Source organism: Dama dama, chromosome 17, assembly GCF_033118175.1.
Source record: "Dama dama isolate Ldn47 chromosome 17, ASM3311817v1, whole genome shotgun sequence".
Lineage (NCBI taxonomy): Eukaryota > Metazoa > Chordata > Mammalia > Artiodactyla > Cervidae > Dama > Dama dama.
The window spans coordinates 67,083,769-67,101,146 of NC_083697.1; the positions used below are offsets into that span (position 1 = coordinate 67,083,769).

At 34.3% G+C, this 17,378-nt stretch overlaps 1 protein-coding gene across 2 annotated transcripts in view; it reads right to left on the minus strand.

Annotated features, from left to right (window-relative positions):
* The window catches only part of GNPDA2 (glucosamine-6-phosphate deaminase 2), a 32,048-nt gene that overhangs the window by 2,576 nt on the left and 12,094 nt on the right, over window positions 1–17,378 (minus strand). For both annotated transcript variants that reach the window (XM_061164675.1, XM_061164673.1), the window contains 2 exons: window positions 11,254–11,438; window positions 5,288–5,462 (listed from right to left, as the gene is read on the minus strand). In XM_061164675.1, coding sequence (XP_061020658.1) covers window positions 5,288–5,462; window positions 11,254–11,438 — 360 coding nt within the window. The remainder of the gene's footprint in view (window positions 1–5,287; window positions 5,463–11,253; window positions 11,439–17,378) is intronic.

Consider the following 17,378-nt stretch of genomic DNA (forward strand, 5'->3'; position numbering starts at 1 on the left):
AGTGAAGTAAGCCAGAAAGATAAAGAACATTACAGCATACTAACACATATATATGGAATTTAGAAAGGTGATAACGATAACCCTATATGCAAAACAGAAAAAGAGACACAGAAATACAGAACAGACTTTTGAACTCTCTGGGAGAAGGCGAGGGTGGGATGTTTCGAGAGGAATCGGGTGGAGAGGGAGGTGGGAGCGGGGATTGGGATGGGGAAGACGTGTAAATCCATGGCTGATTCATATCAACGTATGACAAAACCCACTGAAATGTTGTGAAGTAATTAGCCTCCAACTAATAAAAAAATTAAAAAAAGAAAAAAAAAAAAAAGAAAGTGTTCTTTATCAAAAGACTGCAGAATCACTCTAAAATTCAAACTGTGAAGACCCATTTTTAAGAGGTAAGTAAAGAGACATGTAAAGAACACTAAAGTCCTACTACATGTAGTAGGAGAAAAGCCAGGAGTGGAACAGTCCTGAGAGAAATATTCACTAGTGCAGTTGAAAGAATGTTAATTACTCAACAGCTTACTTCAGTGTCTCATGAGCACCTCAGACTTGTTGACAAAGTCCAGATCCATTTTCCCCTTCTATACCATTTCTTTAAAATATTAGTATATGGTACTATCTATCATTTGCTGAGCTGCTAACACTAGACAACTGAAATTCACTGGTGATGTTTTTCTTTTAAACTCAGGAGCAAGACTGGTTGACATTCCTTTCAAAATACATCGCAAATTAGCTACATTTCTTCATCTCTACAGCTGGTTGAAGCCACTTTCCTCTCTAATCTTATGACCAGCTCAACACCCTATTTGCATAATTTTTCCTTGTTTAATTAAAAAAAAAAAAAGAAACTAGATGATACCATTCCCCTACTTAAAATTCTCTTATTGCTATGGTCACTTAGAAAATAACTTAGATTTTAATCTGTTGTCTGTGTTTATCCTCTGATCTCAGATTTTAATCTGTTGTCTGTGTTTATCCTCTGACCTCATGTCCTTCCACCTTCCCCTTCTGTGTTACACTCAACCCTGGCTTTGTTGCTGTCTCCTCAGGAAGGCGAAGCTTGGTCACAGCGGGGTCTTTCTGTTTGCGGTCTCATTTAGCTGGGATGCTCTTCTCCCTGAGCAGAGCATGGTTTTCTCCTTTAGGCTTACTGGGTCTCAGCCTAAATGTCACCTTATAATGAACTACTATTTCACGTTCTTTAGAACAATTTGCACTCTCAGAAAATAAATTGAGGTTCAGGACCTTAAATTTTCTGCTCTAAATTCTGGGTTTATAAAGGTCATGACACACGGTAGGAGCTCAGTAAACATTTACTTTAAAAAAATCTATGAAGGTTCAGTGAGATGGCTTCTGGGAAGCTTTTTTTTTATAAACAAAATGAATTTAGAACATACATTGTTAAAAAGGAGAAAGGGAGAGAGTGGAGACCAAGATTCTGTAACTCAAGGTCCTTAAGGCTGAAAAGTATCGAGCAGTGGCAGAATGGCTAGACATGGACGGATGCTTAATCATTAAGGATAAATTTAGAATCTTGGAGGTAAGACTGGAGGGACGGAAGTTAAAGTATTCCACGCAGCTGGAGAGAGAAGGGTCAGAAGGTTAAAGTGAGTAATGGGAAGAGTTTGAAGACAGCAAAGCAAGGAGCAGAATTAACCCAAGAAATGAAAGAATTCTGTATAACAAGAACTAAACTAAGCATACAGGTCCTTGACTGGTTCTGCCTCCACCTCAGGAATATGACAGCTATTTAGCTATCTGGCCTTATATATAAAATGAAGTAAACTCTGCTCAAAAGTTCAAAATAGAAAGCAAGGTACTTAGCGCATAAAAGTCCTACAGTGATGTTTGGTTTCTATGTCTGAGATGATGTAATCTCTAATACTTGAATGTTTCTACAGTGGCAGTTCCATAAAGTTATTTAACCTTCCCTTCCACGCTTACCAGTGCTTTGAAGATAAAAAGCCTATGATAAAATCCATGAGAATGTGGACAAACCAACAAGTACTTCATTCTTTCCACTGTTTCATGCAAACTATCTCTGAAGCTAGATTTTAAATTATTTATTGGCATATGTTATTTGCTCCAAAAATGTTAATACATAATATTTTTCTCAGGGCTGATAACTCCTCTCCTCCAATATTTTTTTGAAAGGCCACTGACATGTCAGCCCTCATCTGCCTTTTCACTAAAATTTTAAAGTATAAGCAAGTCCCATTTTAGCTTGTACTTTTAAAACAATATACTTTGTTTTCTATTCTGCTAAGAGGAACTTTTTCCTGCTACTGTGTTAGTTCATCCTTGCACCTGTGCTATTGATTATGCCATTTTCTTGAAAACTAAATGCTAGGCATCTTCAACAGCTCTCAGTCCCATCAGCTCAATTAAAGTTGTCTTCCAGTACTATATAAATATAAAAATCTCCTTAATGTACCTTGGATTTCACAGTGATTTACATAATTTAGTTCTTAAACTGAAATGCTATCAGCGTCACGTGTTTATCCATCTACCTGCCCAACTTCCTAGAATCTACCAAGTGTCTCCAATGTACTAGGTATCCTTTGAGATGCTGAACTAATGCAGTGAACCAAAACTAAAGTCCCTACCTTTATGGAACTACATTTTATTGATATTTTCTCAAATCACTTAATGAGCCAGTTTTTATGAAGAATGCAAACTACTTTCAGGCAAGGAAACCTATACTTCCTTTGAGTAATACCACAGGAGACAATATATTTGAAGGCACTGTAACTCATGTTTCCTGGCTGATGACATTAACTGGAAAATATAATTTACATTTCACAAAAATGAACATTGAAGGGTAATTTTTTATATTGCAAGTTATCTGCTTATGAAAAAAATTTACCAGATAATTATCTCTAAATAGAACCAATCTTATTTAAAACAAGATTTAACTGAGAAATTTACAAACAGTATGTAAACAGCAGCAAGGTGGAGACTGGAGAGGCCTGAGAGGAGATGGCAGAGACCATGGCAATCACGGCCGTGGAGTTTAGAAGGTACAGGTCTTCTAGAGTATGAGCTCTCAGAGGATCATTCTTCTTGGTATAATTCATCTACCATTTGCTTAAAGCTTTGACCATGGTAAGAATACATCAGAGCTTAAAAACGCACAATTTAAAACATTAGGCTAAACGTTACAAATCCAACTCATTCATAAAGTTTTTTTTTTTTTAACTAAACACTAGCTATGACTTGTACATAAGATAAAGCAACTTCCTACACAAGAATGTGATAAACATTAATAACTGCCACTTAAATCGTAAATAGAAATAAGTAAATTCTAATAAGAATGATAAAAATGCATAGACTTCTGACATGTTGCCTGAAGAAGAAAAGCTAAATATAGATTTTATGGTCTGGTTCAATCTGAACTCATTCAAGGTCTATCAAGCTATGGAGTAGGGTCTAAGATGGATAAAACAAAGCAAAATGTTCACCATGATGATAGTGTCTTGAAAATATACTACTTCAAGGATATAACACATAGGTTGTATTTAAAAAAAAACTGGAATAAAATAATTAAAATGTTTTCCTGTGATCTACTTATATCTTTCAAAAGATACATACTGAAATTAACTTCCATTTGCTAATGATTTTTATTGTTTTAGATGTAGTTAACTTAAGATTTCTTTAGGAGCTAATAATTAGAACCCTTTACCATTCCTGTTGACACTTTTAAAGGGATGGTAGAAGAAAGAATAGTGGTATGAATGGTATTTGAAGAGTTAAAGATAACTATGGGATTCATTTCCTCCAGTATATCTAGCAATATAATAATGAGGACATGACAAGTATACAAAATTATATTTATAACATGTATAAATTTATGAAGTCAAACATTCTACCTTGTATCAAAATCCTTTACTATAAAATGAGGTCTATATATGTAGCCCAGAACAATATCTCAAATCTATTTTTCTCCATACTGAAGGAGGCATCCTGACAGAGGCTGATGTCCTGAATCTCTTCAGAAATATGTTCAGCTTCATAATTTGTAAGTGACTTAACATCCCTACTAAGCCTGTTAATTCACCTATAAATAGGATTATAAGAGTAGCCATGTCATAGAATTTTGAGAATTAAGTAAATCAGTAAGTATATTATGTTTAAAATAGCGCCTGGTAATATAAGTATTGGCTATTACTATATAAGTATTGGCTATTACTATTTTCTGATAAAAATCAGACTGACAAAATCAGACAAGTATAGGGAGTTTATCTGGAAATTACTCATGTTAGAAAATGGCAATGTTAAATGAATCTCCTCTGAACTGGCATTAAAGTATGTGGATACTGAAGACTGCTTCTGTTAACTTTGTCAAGGAATCTAATAATTGTGATGAAACCTGGACTACATGGAAATATATGGGTAAGATGCTATCAAGAGCTCTATCTTATTCATAACCCATAACTGAGCTATTCTTTGTTTTTATCTGTCAAATTACTAATTACAATTTTCAGTTTAGTTTGGTATATTTGTGACTTGGTAAAAAGCTGGTAATTTAACTGATGAAAATATAAATGACTGAAAGTAATCTAAGTGTTTAACAATAGGGAAACATTTAAGTAAACTATGACATCTATCATATAGCCATTAATAGTTTTGAAGAATATTTAGTAGAACAAGAAAATTCTCACAACAGGTAAGTGCTAATACTAAGCTCTATATATATGATCAAAATTTCATGTTAAAAATGAGACTATTTTCCCTGCTTGCCAAACTTCATTTGTATTACAGTCAAGATTTTTTGACATTCACACTCTCCCATGAACCATGAGTTACTGATTTCCTTTAAATTGAATTTTCAAGTTATTACTATATTTCATGAATATGAGATGCTGAAAAAGTATAAGACATGCTATTATTTTATGTACCTCTAAGGAAAACCTGCTACCAGATAAACTATATGAAATCAACTTTAAACAGCCCAATTTCAAATTAGATAAATGTGAAAAAGGCAGTGTCTTAGAGCTAATAAAATACAGTAACCTCTTTAACCTTGTCAAAGCAATGATATCCATGAAATACAAGTTTGGTTGGTTCAGTATATATTTTTTCTAATATATATTAAACACCTAGTTATTAGAGTAAAAAGATTAAAAAGGATTTTTATTCATATAATATCACCAGTACACTTACTACATACTTTATGAATTACTGACCTATATATATATATATATAACTAATTACATTAAGTTTTAATTGTTATCTACAATGGAACATTCACTCAATCTACTTTTGAAACTTCAATGCTCACCTTTAAAGTATTTTACAGTTTTAACTCTCAATTCTAAAGTAGCATCTTCATCACATACAAAAATAGTTCGGGGATGCTGCTGGAAAGCTGAGACAGTCCACATGTGATTGACTCCTTCTTCTATTGCTTTGTAGAGAGCAAATGCCTTGTGTGCGCCTGTAATGAGGATCATCACCTGAAAAATCATGAACAATTCTTAAAACACGTTCAAATGACTAAGAAGCTGTTTTTTAAAACAAAGAATTGAGCACCAATATTTTTCTGAGGCTTGAAATAAAAAGAAATAGCTCCATATTTCTTGATAATCCAAGATATTTATTCCTGCTCTTTAAGGTAACAGGCAAGCACAAAGGAGACAAAGTAAATAGCATCTTGTAATGGAGCATTACTAAATGCACCACAACGCCTCTGGTATTTAACACTTAGGACAGTGGTGCGCAGGAGAGGCCTGGGAGCATAAAGGAAAAGAAACAGAAAGGCTGCTTTGTAAAAGCAGAGCCACATAAATCACATAACCAGGAAAGATTTACCAAAGTGCTCTGGGCAAGTAGTAGATATTACTTTGGAAAAGCAAAGGACTCTGAAACAGTAGCTATTTTAAAAGTGATCTATAGAGTCTGAAGACTGTCCACTGAATAGGTGCTATATAAAGCTATTTTGGAACAAAACTAGGTTTAAAGAAGGATTCAGAATCTACTTAAATAAAGGAACTATCCTTTTTTTCTCTTAAGACTCGTATGTGTTACATAATTGAGACCTATCCTTAGGTACAGAAAATCCAAGCTCTTGGTCCCAAATCCCTAATAGCCTATGAGATAATTCAAAGAACATGTGCAAAAATGAGTAAGTGTATAGATGTCTGAAAGAATAATTTCTTTACCATTGTTAGCAGTAACTCAATCCTATTTTACAAGTTAAAAGTTTATGAAATAAATCGTTAAAACACTTTTTCTCATTACAATCGTTAACTAAAAAATGAATGTTACGGTGGTTGTAATTCTAAAATATCTACAACAACGTAAAGATTCTGTATTTTGTATTTTATCACCAGACCCTCTAAAACGTGGAGGAAATTAAAGATTAATAAACCAGATATTATTGTATTTCTTTTATCAAGATTCGCTAATTTTCATTTTGGAGCTATATCTTAAAAAATATCAAAGCCCAAAAATGCATTTAAAATGTGTATGAATTTCTACTGTTTTTTATTGATACTTCTTGTTCTTAAGTACAGAAATCTCAGTTCAGTGAAGAATTAATATGCCTATAATTAAAGGCATTTTTTAAATTAAAAGCACCTATAATTAAAAGCATTCTTTTAAACATTAACAATGCTTGACATAATAAGGTAAGCACAACACTTGATTAGTGGCTTTATTAATTAGTTTTCCTTACTGGAAATGAAAGACACAGGAATTAAAAAAAAAAAAACAACAGTAATAAAATATTCAAGTTCTTTGCTCTGTGTTCTATTCAGAATCTTTGGAATTAGAACCCAAGAATCAGGGTCCCTTAAGTGATTATTATGCAATCTGGCATAAATCCTTATACTATCATTTGAAAAGTCTCTTTAAAGCAACTTAACACACACTACATTAAATGGGAATATGTAGTGATAACTGCATGATAGATATTTATTGAAATGGACATAATTTATTTCAGGAGTTTTAAGATGATTTAGTGGTTTCAAAGTTAAACACTGAACTTAGCACTTTCTATGAATCATCTCATTTAACTCCTTATTTTCCGATTTTATAGATAAACTGAGGCACAGTTATTTGGGACCTTGCTGAAGGTCTTGGTAAGGCTACTATATAAACAAGAGGTCTGATTCCGGCAACCACATCCTTAACAACTACAGTAAGACATATAACCTTTAACTGAAAATTATGAAGGCATATCTGGACAATCAGGAATTGAAAAGCACTGTTCTCATAATTAATTTGATGTTGCTAATGTGATCATTTCTACTCTATCTGTTCCACTATTTTCAAGGAATAAGAGAATAAATGTGAACAAGATTTAAGAGTAGCTCCTGTCTGAAACCAAGTCTTTAAGGATAAGCAGAAAAGGGGGCATTTCAGACAATTATAGGGTGGTCAATAAAAAGCTAGAAATTTGGTAAGGCTGGACCACAGGGTAACGAATGGAAGTGGCTAAAAACTGACTGAAATTTGATATATGAGCCTTTTCATGCCAAACAAAGGGGCTTGATACCATCTTGTGGTGAAGTAGCAGGGAATCAGAGACTCATTACACACACAAGTAATAACTAAATTATGTTTTTTTAAAAAATTGGGCTGTAAATAGAGAACGGGATAGGTAAAGAAAGGAGATAGGCATGAAGTTTAGGATGGGTTTGCAATAATCCTCAAGAATAAAAACTGATACAGACCAGAAGTAAGGCAGTTCTGATGAGAGCTGGCCCCTTAACTTCCTCTAAGGTAAATGGTGAAATGTGGGGACTGATGCGATGTGAAGGAGCTCAGAGCTCCAGGCTCAGAGACTGTTCATGGAGAGGCTGCTGTTCACCGAGGGGGGCAGAGGCAGTTTTGGCAGAAAGGTGAATTTTGAACAATTTAAGGAGTCACTTGAAAGTATGAATTCTGTGGAGAAGGAAATGGCAACCCACTCCACTAATCTTGCCTGGAAAACCCCATGGACAGAGGAGCCTGGCAGGTTACAGTCCGTGGGATCACAAGAGTCAGATACGACTTAGCGGCTAGACCATCCACCACTACAAAGTGAATATATGCCTAAAGATAATGTGTGAAAAGGATATTTGCCATATACTAGCTAGTTTTTTGGTGGGAGGGTGAGAGTCAAGGAAGACTTGGGGTTATTTTTTCATCAACTTCCATTTTATACTTATTTATAATGGCCATTATTTTTACTAATACTGTAAAACTATGAAAGTGAATAAAATACTAAAAGTTTCATATAAAAAAAAAGAAAATATGAATTCTGCAGCTTCAGAAAAAGAACTGGCTAAAGATTGGTAGTTATCACTGTACTGAGCACAGTTGATCCTTTTGGAATAGTACTGAATCTCCTGAGAACAGTGTTATAAAGTGAGACTGCTACTGACGTGTTAATTAAACAAACAAAAACATGCACACAAAGAGGCCACTGAGCAGACTGCCCGAAAATGTGCAGAACGAATATACAGTGCTGGGGCGAGGACCCAAGGCAGATGGGGGACTGACTGGGAAAGAACAGTCAGAAAGAAGAATAACAGCAATTTTATGACAGGAGAAGCAGGAATAGATGATGAAAAAGAGGCCCAGTAGGATAAGACCTGTAAAAGGATGATGGTTTTAACAGTTAAGAAATCATTGGTGACGTCTCATATTCAGTAAGTCAACAAAATCAAAAGTGGATTTTTAAGTTTTAATGGTCATCACAAAAATAAATACTTAAATTATTATATATAACAATTTTAAAGATGCTACAACAGTTAAAAACAATTTTGTGTTTTTCTTTTGAAATTACCTTAAACATATAAGCATTATCTTTAAATATATCTCAGTAAAAACAAATTTTAATGCTTTGAGGGTAAATTCGGCTTTTGTCAAACAGCCAAAAGTTAGTAAAAATCAGATCTGATAGTTTAGGGAGATAGCCAAGCTGTGGATAGAACCAACCTGTCTAAGATGAATTATGGGCAAAAATAACTCATTTAAACTGTTTCTAATAGTAACTGAATATATATGTGACAGGCAGTGTACTGTGTTAGATATACATAACCCAATAATGCTTGGTGATTATAAATTAGTGAGGAAAAGATATTAAACAACTAAACACAAAAAACAATTATAAACTGCAAAAAGTGCTATAAAGAAAAAGACAGCACAGTAAAACAGAATAAAAGATAGTAATTTTGATTATCAGGATTATGGTCAGAAGAGGGAGCTCTGAAAGCTGAAAAGTGAATGGTGCTATTTTAGCTAAGCAAGGACTAGAAAAAGTCTAACATTTCCCAATTAACACCAGTGTAAGACCTCAAGGCGAGAAAGGAGTGAAAACTGCAGGCAGTGACCTGTGTGGTTCACGATCTAGTAGATAATTCCTAATTCCTAAGAAATCTGTAATAACTGACAGGTGTCACTTCTAACACGTGTACGGAAGGTCCTCATTATCTGAGCTGCCCAAATGTGAAGACTTCATCTCCCAGTCAGATCTACTTTCCACTCAACAGAGGCATCTGCCCCACACATGGATCCACATTTTATGTGTCCTTGCAGTTATTGGAAATGACACTGAAGAATAACTCACATCAGAGTTAAAACTACTAGCAGATGAAAATCTGTACACATTAAGCCCATTAAAATTGAAGATAAGCAAATTATTAAGTATAATCATGTGATACTTCTTTCAAAACAATGTTATGAAAAATCTAGCAGCATTATTTACAATAGCCAAGACAAGAGGAACAACCCAGGTGTGCTTCAGCAAAGGGTTGGTTTAAGATGTGGCTTGAGTGTACACACACACACACACACACACACACACACACAAATATTACTCAGCTACCAAAAAAAAAGATGAAATGGTGCCATTTGCAGTAACATGGATGAACCTAGAGAATATCATACTAAGTAAGTCATACAGAGAAAGACAGATATATGATATCACTCATATGTGGCACCTAAAAAATAATACAAGTGAATCTATATAAAACAGAAACAGATTCACACAGAAAACAAATTTATGGCTACCAAAGGGAAAGGGGGATAAATTAGAAATCTGAAATTAAAAGATACAAACTATGTAAAACAGGTGGGTAACAAGGACTTACTCTATATGGAAATGATCTGAAAATATGAATCACTTTGCTGTCCACTGGAAACTAGTACAATACTGTAGGTCAACTATACTTCAGGATAAAAACAAAGAATGATATATGACAAAGCATTAAAGCCCTTAGGAAAATGATGAAGCCCTAGTGGTTTTGCTGTAATTTTCCTCTATAATCATGCTGGGAATAAATACTATGAAGTGAATGGCATCATGTAATTTTGTTGCAAAACCTGAACAAAAGAAAAAATCAAATGTCTGAAATAACTCTCTTCTAAGAATTAGTGTAAGAATTGCAATTATAACTTAAATCTTGCTAAATATAAGAATCTTTTTCCATAACTTTGGGTTTTGTATTTTAGAACTAAGATTGCTCTGAATTATTTTCAACTTATTTACCATGAAAAAGGTCTTTTTCATAAACCAATTATGATTTTCACATGAAAAACTCCTACATTCTGAATGACAGTTCTGTTTATGTATTCAAGCCTAGATATATTTATATCAAGATCAGTTACTTATTCACCATACATTGTCTATACTCTTTCCCCTGAACCTATCCAATCCTGTTGCCAGAAAGGGATGGAGTTTTGGGGTTTCCATATAACTTAACTACTTATAATCATGAGCTGATTATAATTTGGTCTGTTATTCTCAAGGCAGGAAATAAAAGATGAATTAAAAACTAAAAAATCTAAGAGTCTACTGTTCAGAACTCTTACCTTCTTAAACATACCAAATTTAGAACAGATCAGGTCTTAGAGGGGTTCTTTACCTACTGGAAACCAACAGTCAAGAAGCACATGACCCTAAACTACCTTCAGCCTCCAAAAGCAGTTTAATGTTAATCAGAACTGCAGCTTTGCTGTAACAAGTCCTTTCCCAAAACTATATATAAGTGTGATGTTAGGACCGCAAACTGTGAAACGGAAGAGGCAAGTGAAGCAGTACCTCAAAAGAGGTGGTGCCTAATTTTTAATTTCCAGCTCCAAAGACTTAATTTACTTGAATTCTAAACATGGCAATGAGCCTGACAGAAATTACTGAAAGCTAGACAACAATTTATATTGCAAATATGATTAAATCAAAACATCACTTATTTGACACCATAATTTCTCCAAAATCTACAGACATCAAAGGAAAAACATCAAAGAACATTTAATTCTTACTTCTCTAGCATCCATCACTGTCCCCACACCAACTGTTAGAGCCATAGTTGGCACTTTTGATAAATCTCCGTCAAAATATTTAGCATTTGCCAAAATGGTGTCCATTGCTAGCGTCTTTAATCTTGTCCTTGATACTAAACTGGATCCTGGCTCATTGAAAGCAATATGACCATCTGGACCAATTCCTTTCAAAAGAAATACATACATACAACATATACACATAAGTAAATAAGGTTTCTCACATAAAGTAAATACGTTTTCTCAAAGTTAAACATGATTTTAAGACCAAAGAAACAGTCATAAACACACTTACCTTGTTTTATCTGATAGCTGAATTTCTAATGCTGCAGTAAGATATTTGTTCCTATATTTGATTCAACAAGTATTTCAATGTTTTCCATATGCTTAGCATTGAGCTAGCATGATTCTAACAGCAGCAAAATTAAGTATCACTTTATATTAGAATAAGACTTTATAAAGCATTTTCACATGCATCATCTCAACATCAGACATATTTAACAATCTTGTAATACAGTCAGATTAGGCATATCTATTTAAAATCAAAGGAAACTTTGATGCCCAAGGATAATATATGACTTGTTCAAGGTAATAATTTAGTAGATAACTAAGACAAAACTCAGTCTAAATCCTCTGATTCCTAACCTAGTAGTTTTTACAGTCACACTTTAACTTGCTTGGTTCTTAGTCTAGATGGGGCAATTAACTACAGGACCTCTCTGTAGTATAGTTTCCTCACTTATAAAAATGTCTACATTGGACAAGTTATTATCTAAGGCAATAGTTTTCTTCAAACTTTTTTTGACTGTAACCTATAGCAAGAAATACATTTGACATTGCAATCTAATACACATATAAATACAATTAAAATCAGAACCACATGAAATAATACTTACCCTTACTAGGAGTCATTCAAGCTACTTTTGATTACATTCCATTTCATTTACAAAAGGGAAATGCTGAATGTGACTGACCATACTGATTTCATAAGCTAATAATGTGTGACAACCACAATTTGAAAACACTACTTTAAGGAGATCTACTACCAGCTCTAATAGGACTGTCTCTAAAATATAGGTAAGAATATGACATTTCTTATTTGAAGGAAATTGGAGGTAAATTATTTTATAAAATCAAGAATCTTTCTGTGAGGTTATTACTAAATCAAGTTTTACATACATGAACCCTAACTTGCTAGTCAGATTTCTGGCAACTTCAATAAAAAAAAAAAATAAACCCACAAGTTCTCTGGGTCAAAATATCTGTCACACTTATATTCTGCATATTTAATGATATATAGATAAATCTTACTGATTTTTAATACATAATTCTAAAAACTTTCCCCCAGGCTACAACAAGGTAAAATATGACAAAGAGTAACCTGGTTTTGAAGGAAGAAAGAAATGAAAACCTTAGGAAGCAGGTATCAACTTATTTAGTTGCTAAGTCATGTCCAGCCCTTTGCAACCCCATGGACTGCAACAAGCCAGGATCTTCTGTCTGTGGGATTTCCCAGGCACGAATATTGGAGAAGGTTGCCAATTCCTTCCCCAGGGGATCTTCCCAGTCCAGGGATGGAACCTACATCTCCTGCATTGGCAGGCAAGTTTTTTACTACTGAACTACCAGGGAAGCCCAAGATATGAACTAACAAAGCATAATATGTGCTAAGTTGCTTCAGTTGTGAGCGACTGTTTGCAAACCCGTAGACTGTAGCCCGCCAGCTCCTCTGTCCATGGGATTCTCCAGGCAAGAATACTGGAGTGGGTTGCCATTTCCTCCTCCAGGGGATCTTCCCGACCCAGGGATCGAACCCGGGTCTCTTATGTCTCCTGCATTGGCAGGAAGGTGCTTTACCACTAGGACCAGCTGTGAAGCCCTTAGTCTAAGGAAATCTTTAATAATATAGGATTAACTTTTAATCTAGTACATAAAGCCCAGACCTATATGTGGTTAATATGCATGCTCTGTTTCCACTATTACGTATGTATGTGCTTGAGAATTTTAAACCATAGATACGTATCTCTCTCTAGATTTGTAAAACTGTTCTGCCTTTCCTCTTCAGTATATATCTGCCCAGACACTTTTATTTATTTTTCTCTATAGAGGAAAGGATAGAAACAGGAAGACAAAAGAGTTCCAGAAAAAACAGGAAGTCCTCAAAGATCAATTCTAGTGGTCTCACTGGTGACTTGAGTCATACAGAAGTGCAGAGCAAATTAACCACAAAGGCTCATGATGGAAAGGGGTCAATACATTCCCTTACTGACCATGAGTAATTATCAAAAATTGAACTTCTGGATATAAAATTGTATTTTTTAAATGTTCAGAATTTTTTTTTACAAAGCTTTATCAGTTTTCTTTAAAATAAGCATCAACTCTAAAAACCACGCTTAATCCTTATTCAGTCTGTAAGTCTATACTAAGATACCAACACCCTTATGAAACATCCCTAAAACCTGAGTCCCAGTGGTGTGTCTTCCCTGTGTCTGTAGTTCTGTGGGCTAGAAGGTAAACTTCATGAAAGCGAAGACTTTTTTTCACTACTATATCCTGATATTTAGAACACATGACACACAGGAGGCCCTCAGTACGTAACAGATGAATAAATGAAAGGAGGCTGGTATTCTTTGGTACGTTCAGTATAGTTTTTCCCTCCTCCTTCCCTGCTCTGATCCCCTCACAACAGGGCCTAGATCAATTATAACACCCTATGTCTCATCTCTTTTAGGCACAACTGTTGTAGTCTAGAGATAAGTACTTGTGCTAAGCTGAAACAATCAGAATTTCTCTCTAGAAATCTGAAATTTGACCAAGGGATACAAAAGGAAAGAAGTCATCTAGAGCCGAGGCATCTGATGACAGCACTGCAGCAGAGGCTCAGGTGAGTCCCTGCTTCAGGGACCTGAGGCTCGTGGTTCTTGTTCTTCTAAAGACGTGTTTTTTCAACTCTAATATCAATTATGTGAATTACTCCAGAATCATTCCAATAAATTCACTTTTGGTACCATTAGTAGATTACAGTTACTTGCAAATCAAAGAATCTAATCATGTAACCAAAGTAGAGGGTTAAAATCTTCCCATCGTCTTCTATTTTTTCCTTTTGAGAACAAATTATCTTAAGATCATTTTAAAGTTAATAATGCATTTAGAATCTATTTATAGATTTCCATGTTTGTATATTTTATTGTTGGATCAGAAATTGTATGATACACCTTATTCTTTCTCCCAACACACTCATCAGAGGAAGAATTTCTGAGAGTGTATTTCCTCCTTTCTCCTATCTGTAGAAGGATGGGAACTCTGGCTCCAATTCCTAGGAGTGAGCAATGGTGGGTTACTCTGGAGCTCTTGTCTGGTTTTACTATTTCTCATTCAGAGGGGAGAAGTAGGCAACCCCATTCTGGCCTCAAGCCCAACCTGCCATCTCTAATTCAACTTTACCTTCAATAAGGCTGATATTTTGATCCCATTTGGCTCAGTTCTTAGTGTTTTATTAACCAAACCCTGGAACAAAAGAAGGGTAAGTGGTAAGACCCAGATACCAAGCCTCATCTTGAAAATCCAATGATAACAACCAAGATCAACAAAGGCAAAGAATCAAATGAGATTCTTTCATGAGACACATCCAATAATAGGGTATTCCAAACAGGGAGAAGCCCAAAGAACATGTAACAAGCCAACCCTTCATTCTCTACATAGTATTATATGTCCCTTGGATGATAAATATGAACTGTCAGACCCTGGATTGGCCCATGACTACAGAGAAGGTGTTAATGGAAAAGAAAAGGAAATCTTAGATTTGTTTTTTTCTTTTTTTTGCAAGGGGAGAACTAGAGTAAGTTTAAGACAAAAATTGGTTAAAAAACAAATTATTAAGTTATTTTTAGTGGTAAGAGTCATTAATAAACATAAATAATTATGATTAGGAGCCATTAGTTTCAAAGGGAGAACTAAGGTGGGTTATTTGAGGAAATGAACCAAAAAATTTAGCTAAAAAGAAACAAGAAGTGGCTAAAGCTATGAGGGAAAAAGAAAGTTCCACTAGAAGTATCTGAAAAGCAAGACTAAACGTTAAACATTACATTAGGCTAAAATATTTCCTGGAAAGTAGGCAAAGGGAAAAAATGGAGTTACAGAGTTCTCATCAAGTTTTTCCCCCCAGTAAATTCTATTTCCTGGCAATAAGATCCCAAAGGATTTGTCACAAGAAGCCTTATGTGAGATCAATAAATTAATAGGAAAAAATAAACCCTCAGTTAAAGTAAAAAAATACTATTTATGTTATCCACGTAGTCATTTTTTAATACTGAAATTTTAATAACTGTTGTATCTTTCTGTATAGTGGTACGAGTGAAAAGTCACTCAGTGATGTTCGACTCTTTGTGACCCCATGGACTATACTGTCCATGGAATTCTCCAGGCCAGAATACTGGAGTGGGTAGCCATTCTCTTCTCTTATAATGGTAAATGAGTGAAAATGCTTCTTGACATAACTAAGATGCACAAGTTAGGTATATTATTTTATAGTAATTTTACCTTATTTTGGTATAGAGTTTATAAAATCTAAAGAATACATCAGTAGTGCACACAAACATTTCAAATGTCTACTGCCTTGCTGTGGTATTGGTAGGTTCAAATGATAATTATCCACATGGACAAAACTAGAATGCAAATATTTTCCAGGAATACTGAAGTAATATTAGTAAGTTTTATTTAAAACATAGATATTTTCTATTTTGAAAAGCAAGAGTCTAACTTGAATTCTTGCTCAAATAAAAACCATTCCCTATATTTAAGGCAGTAATTGATAATAGTTCTGCCGGGTAGATAACAATTTCCTCAAAGAGAAAAACTTCATTCTTGCCAGATATCCTTAGAGGTAAATCAGTAAAACAACAGGACATTCAATACATTAAGAAAAAATTACTTTACAAACTATACCTCAGAGACAAAGAGTAAAGTAACACTCAGTGGAATGCCAACTATATACCAAGCACTTCACAAGGCATTTTACACATTATAAGATGGTTAATTCTCATCAATTTTGAAATGGTTAATATTAATCCTATTTTAATACTGAACTAATTTACTGAAGTCAATAAATCTCCCAAGATCTTACAGATAGTAGGTGGCCAAAACTGGATGCTACTTTTTGTCTAACTATAAAATCCAATTTTCCTCAAAGGCAACCAAACACCCCCAAAATACACGACCACCTTAACCATAAGTTAACCTCAATACAGGTCTAATTCATAGAATTTTGAGCATCTTCTAATAAATCATAAGATCTAACAGATATGTCTACCTCTAGATATCCAGTATTAATTTAGAGCTTTGAGTATGTCTAGGTGAATACTAAAGAATCTGGCAAAAAAACAATTTTGGTTTCAGTTTCCATGATGCTGTAAACTGAATTCGGATGCTTCACTGTGATGACAGAAAATCAAACTGTCATTGCAAAGATAGAGACTCTTTCACCTCTCTTCAATGGTAGGTCAGAAAGACACAATATACACACACGAATGTATACGTGGGTGTGTGGGCACACATGTACATAGAAATTTTAAGTGGAACTTAATTAAACATTTATTTAGATCTTCTTAAGGCAATTATAAAGCCCAATTCATACTAGCTAAAGGCTGATGATAAACAAAATCTGACATTCTTGACACATTTCTTGGTGAAATGAAGCAATTTAATGGTCAGTACAAAAATGTTAAAATCCACCTGTACCATATGCAAACTTTTAGAGATTTAATGCTGTAATCTGATAAGAAACCTGGGTTGGAATTTTAAAGAAACAGTAAAAGAATAAGTGTATCATTTAGGAAAAGAAACACATCACTCCTTTTCTAAGATGTGGTAAAGTGTCAGTTCTAAAGAGGTAATTAGAAGACTTCAGCAGGAATTAGGAGCTATTTCTCAAGCCACAATTGAAACAATTCCCCCCTGCAACATTAAGATTATTTTTTGATGAATATAAAGTAAAACAGAAATCAACAGCTAAATAAGTCTGTATTACAGGCAGTCAGAGATGTTCTTTACAATACACAAAGGTAAGGTTTTTTTTTGAAATTTAAAGCACCTAATCCAAGTTCTAACAA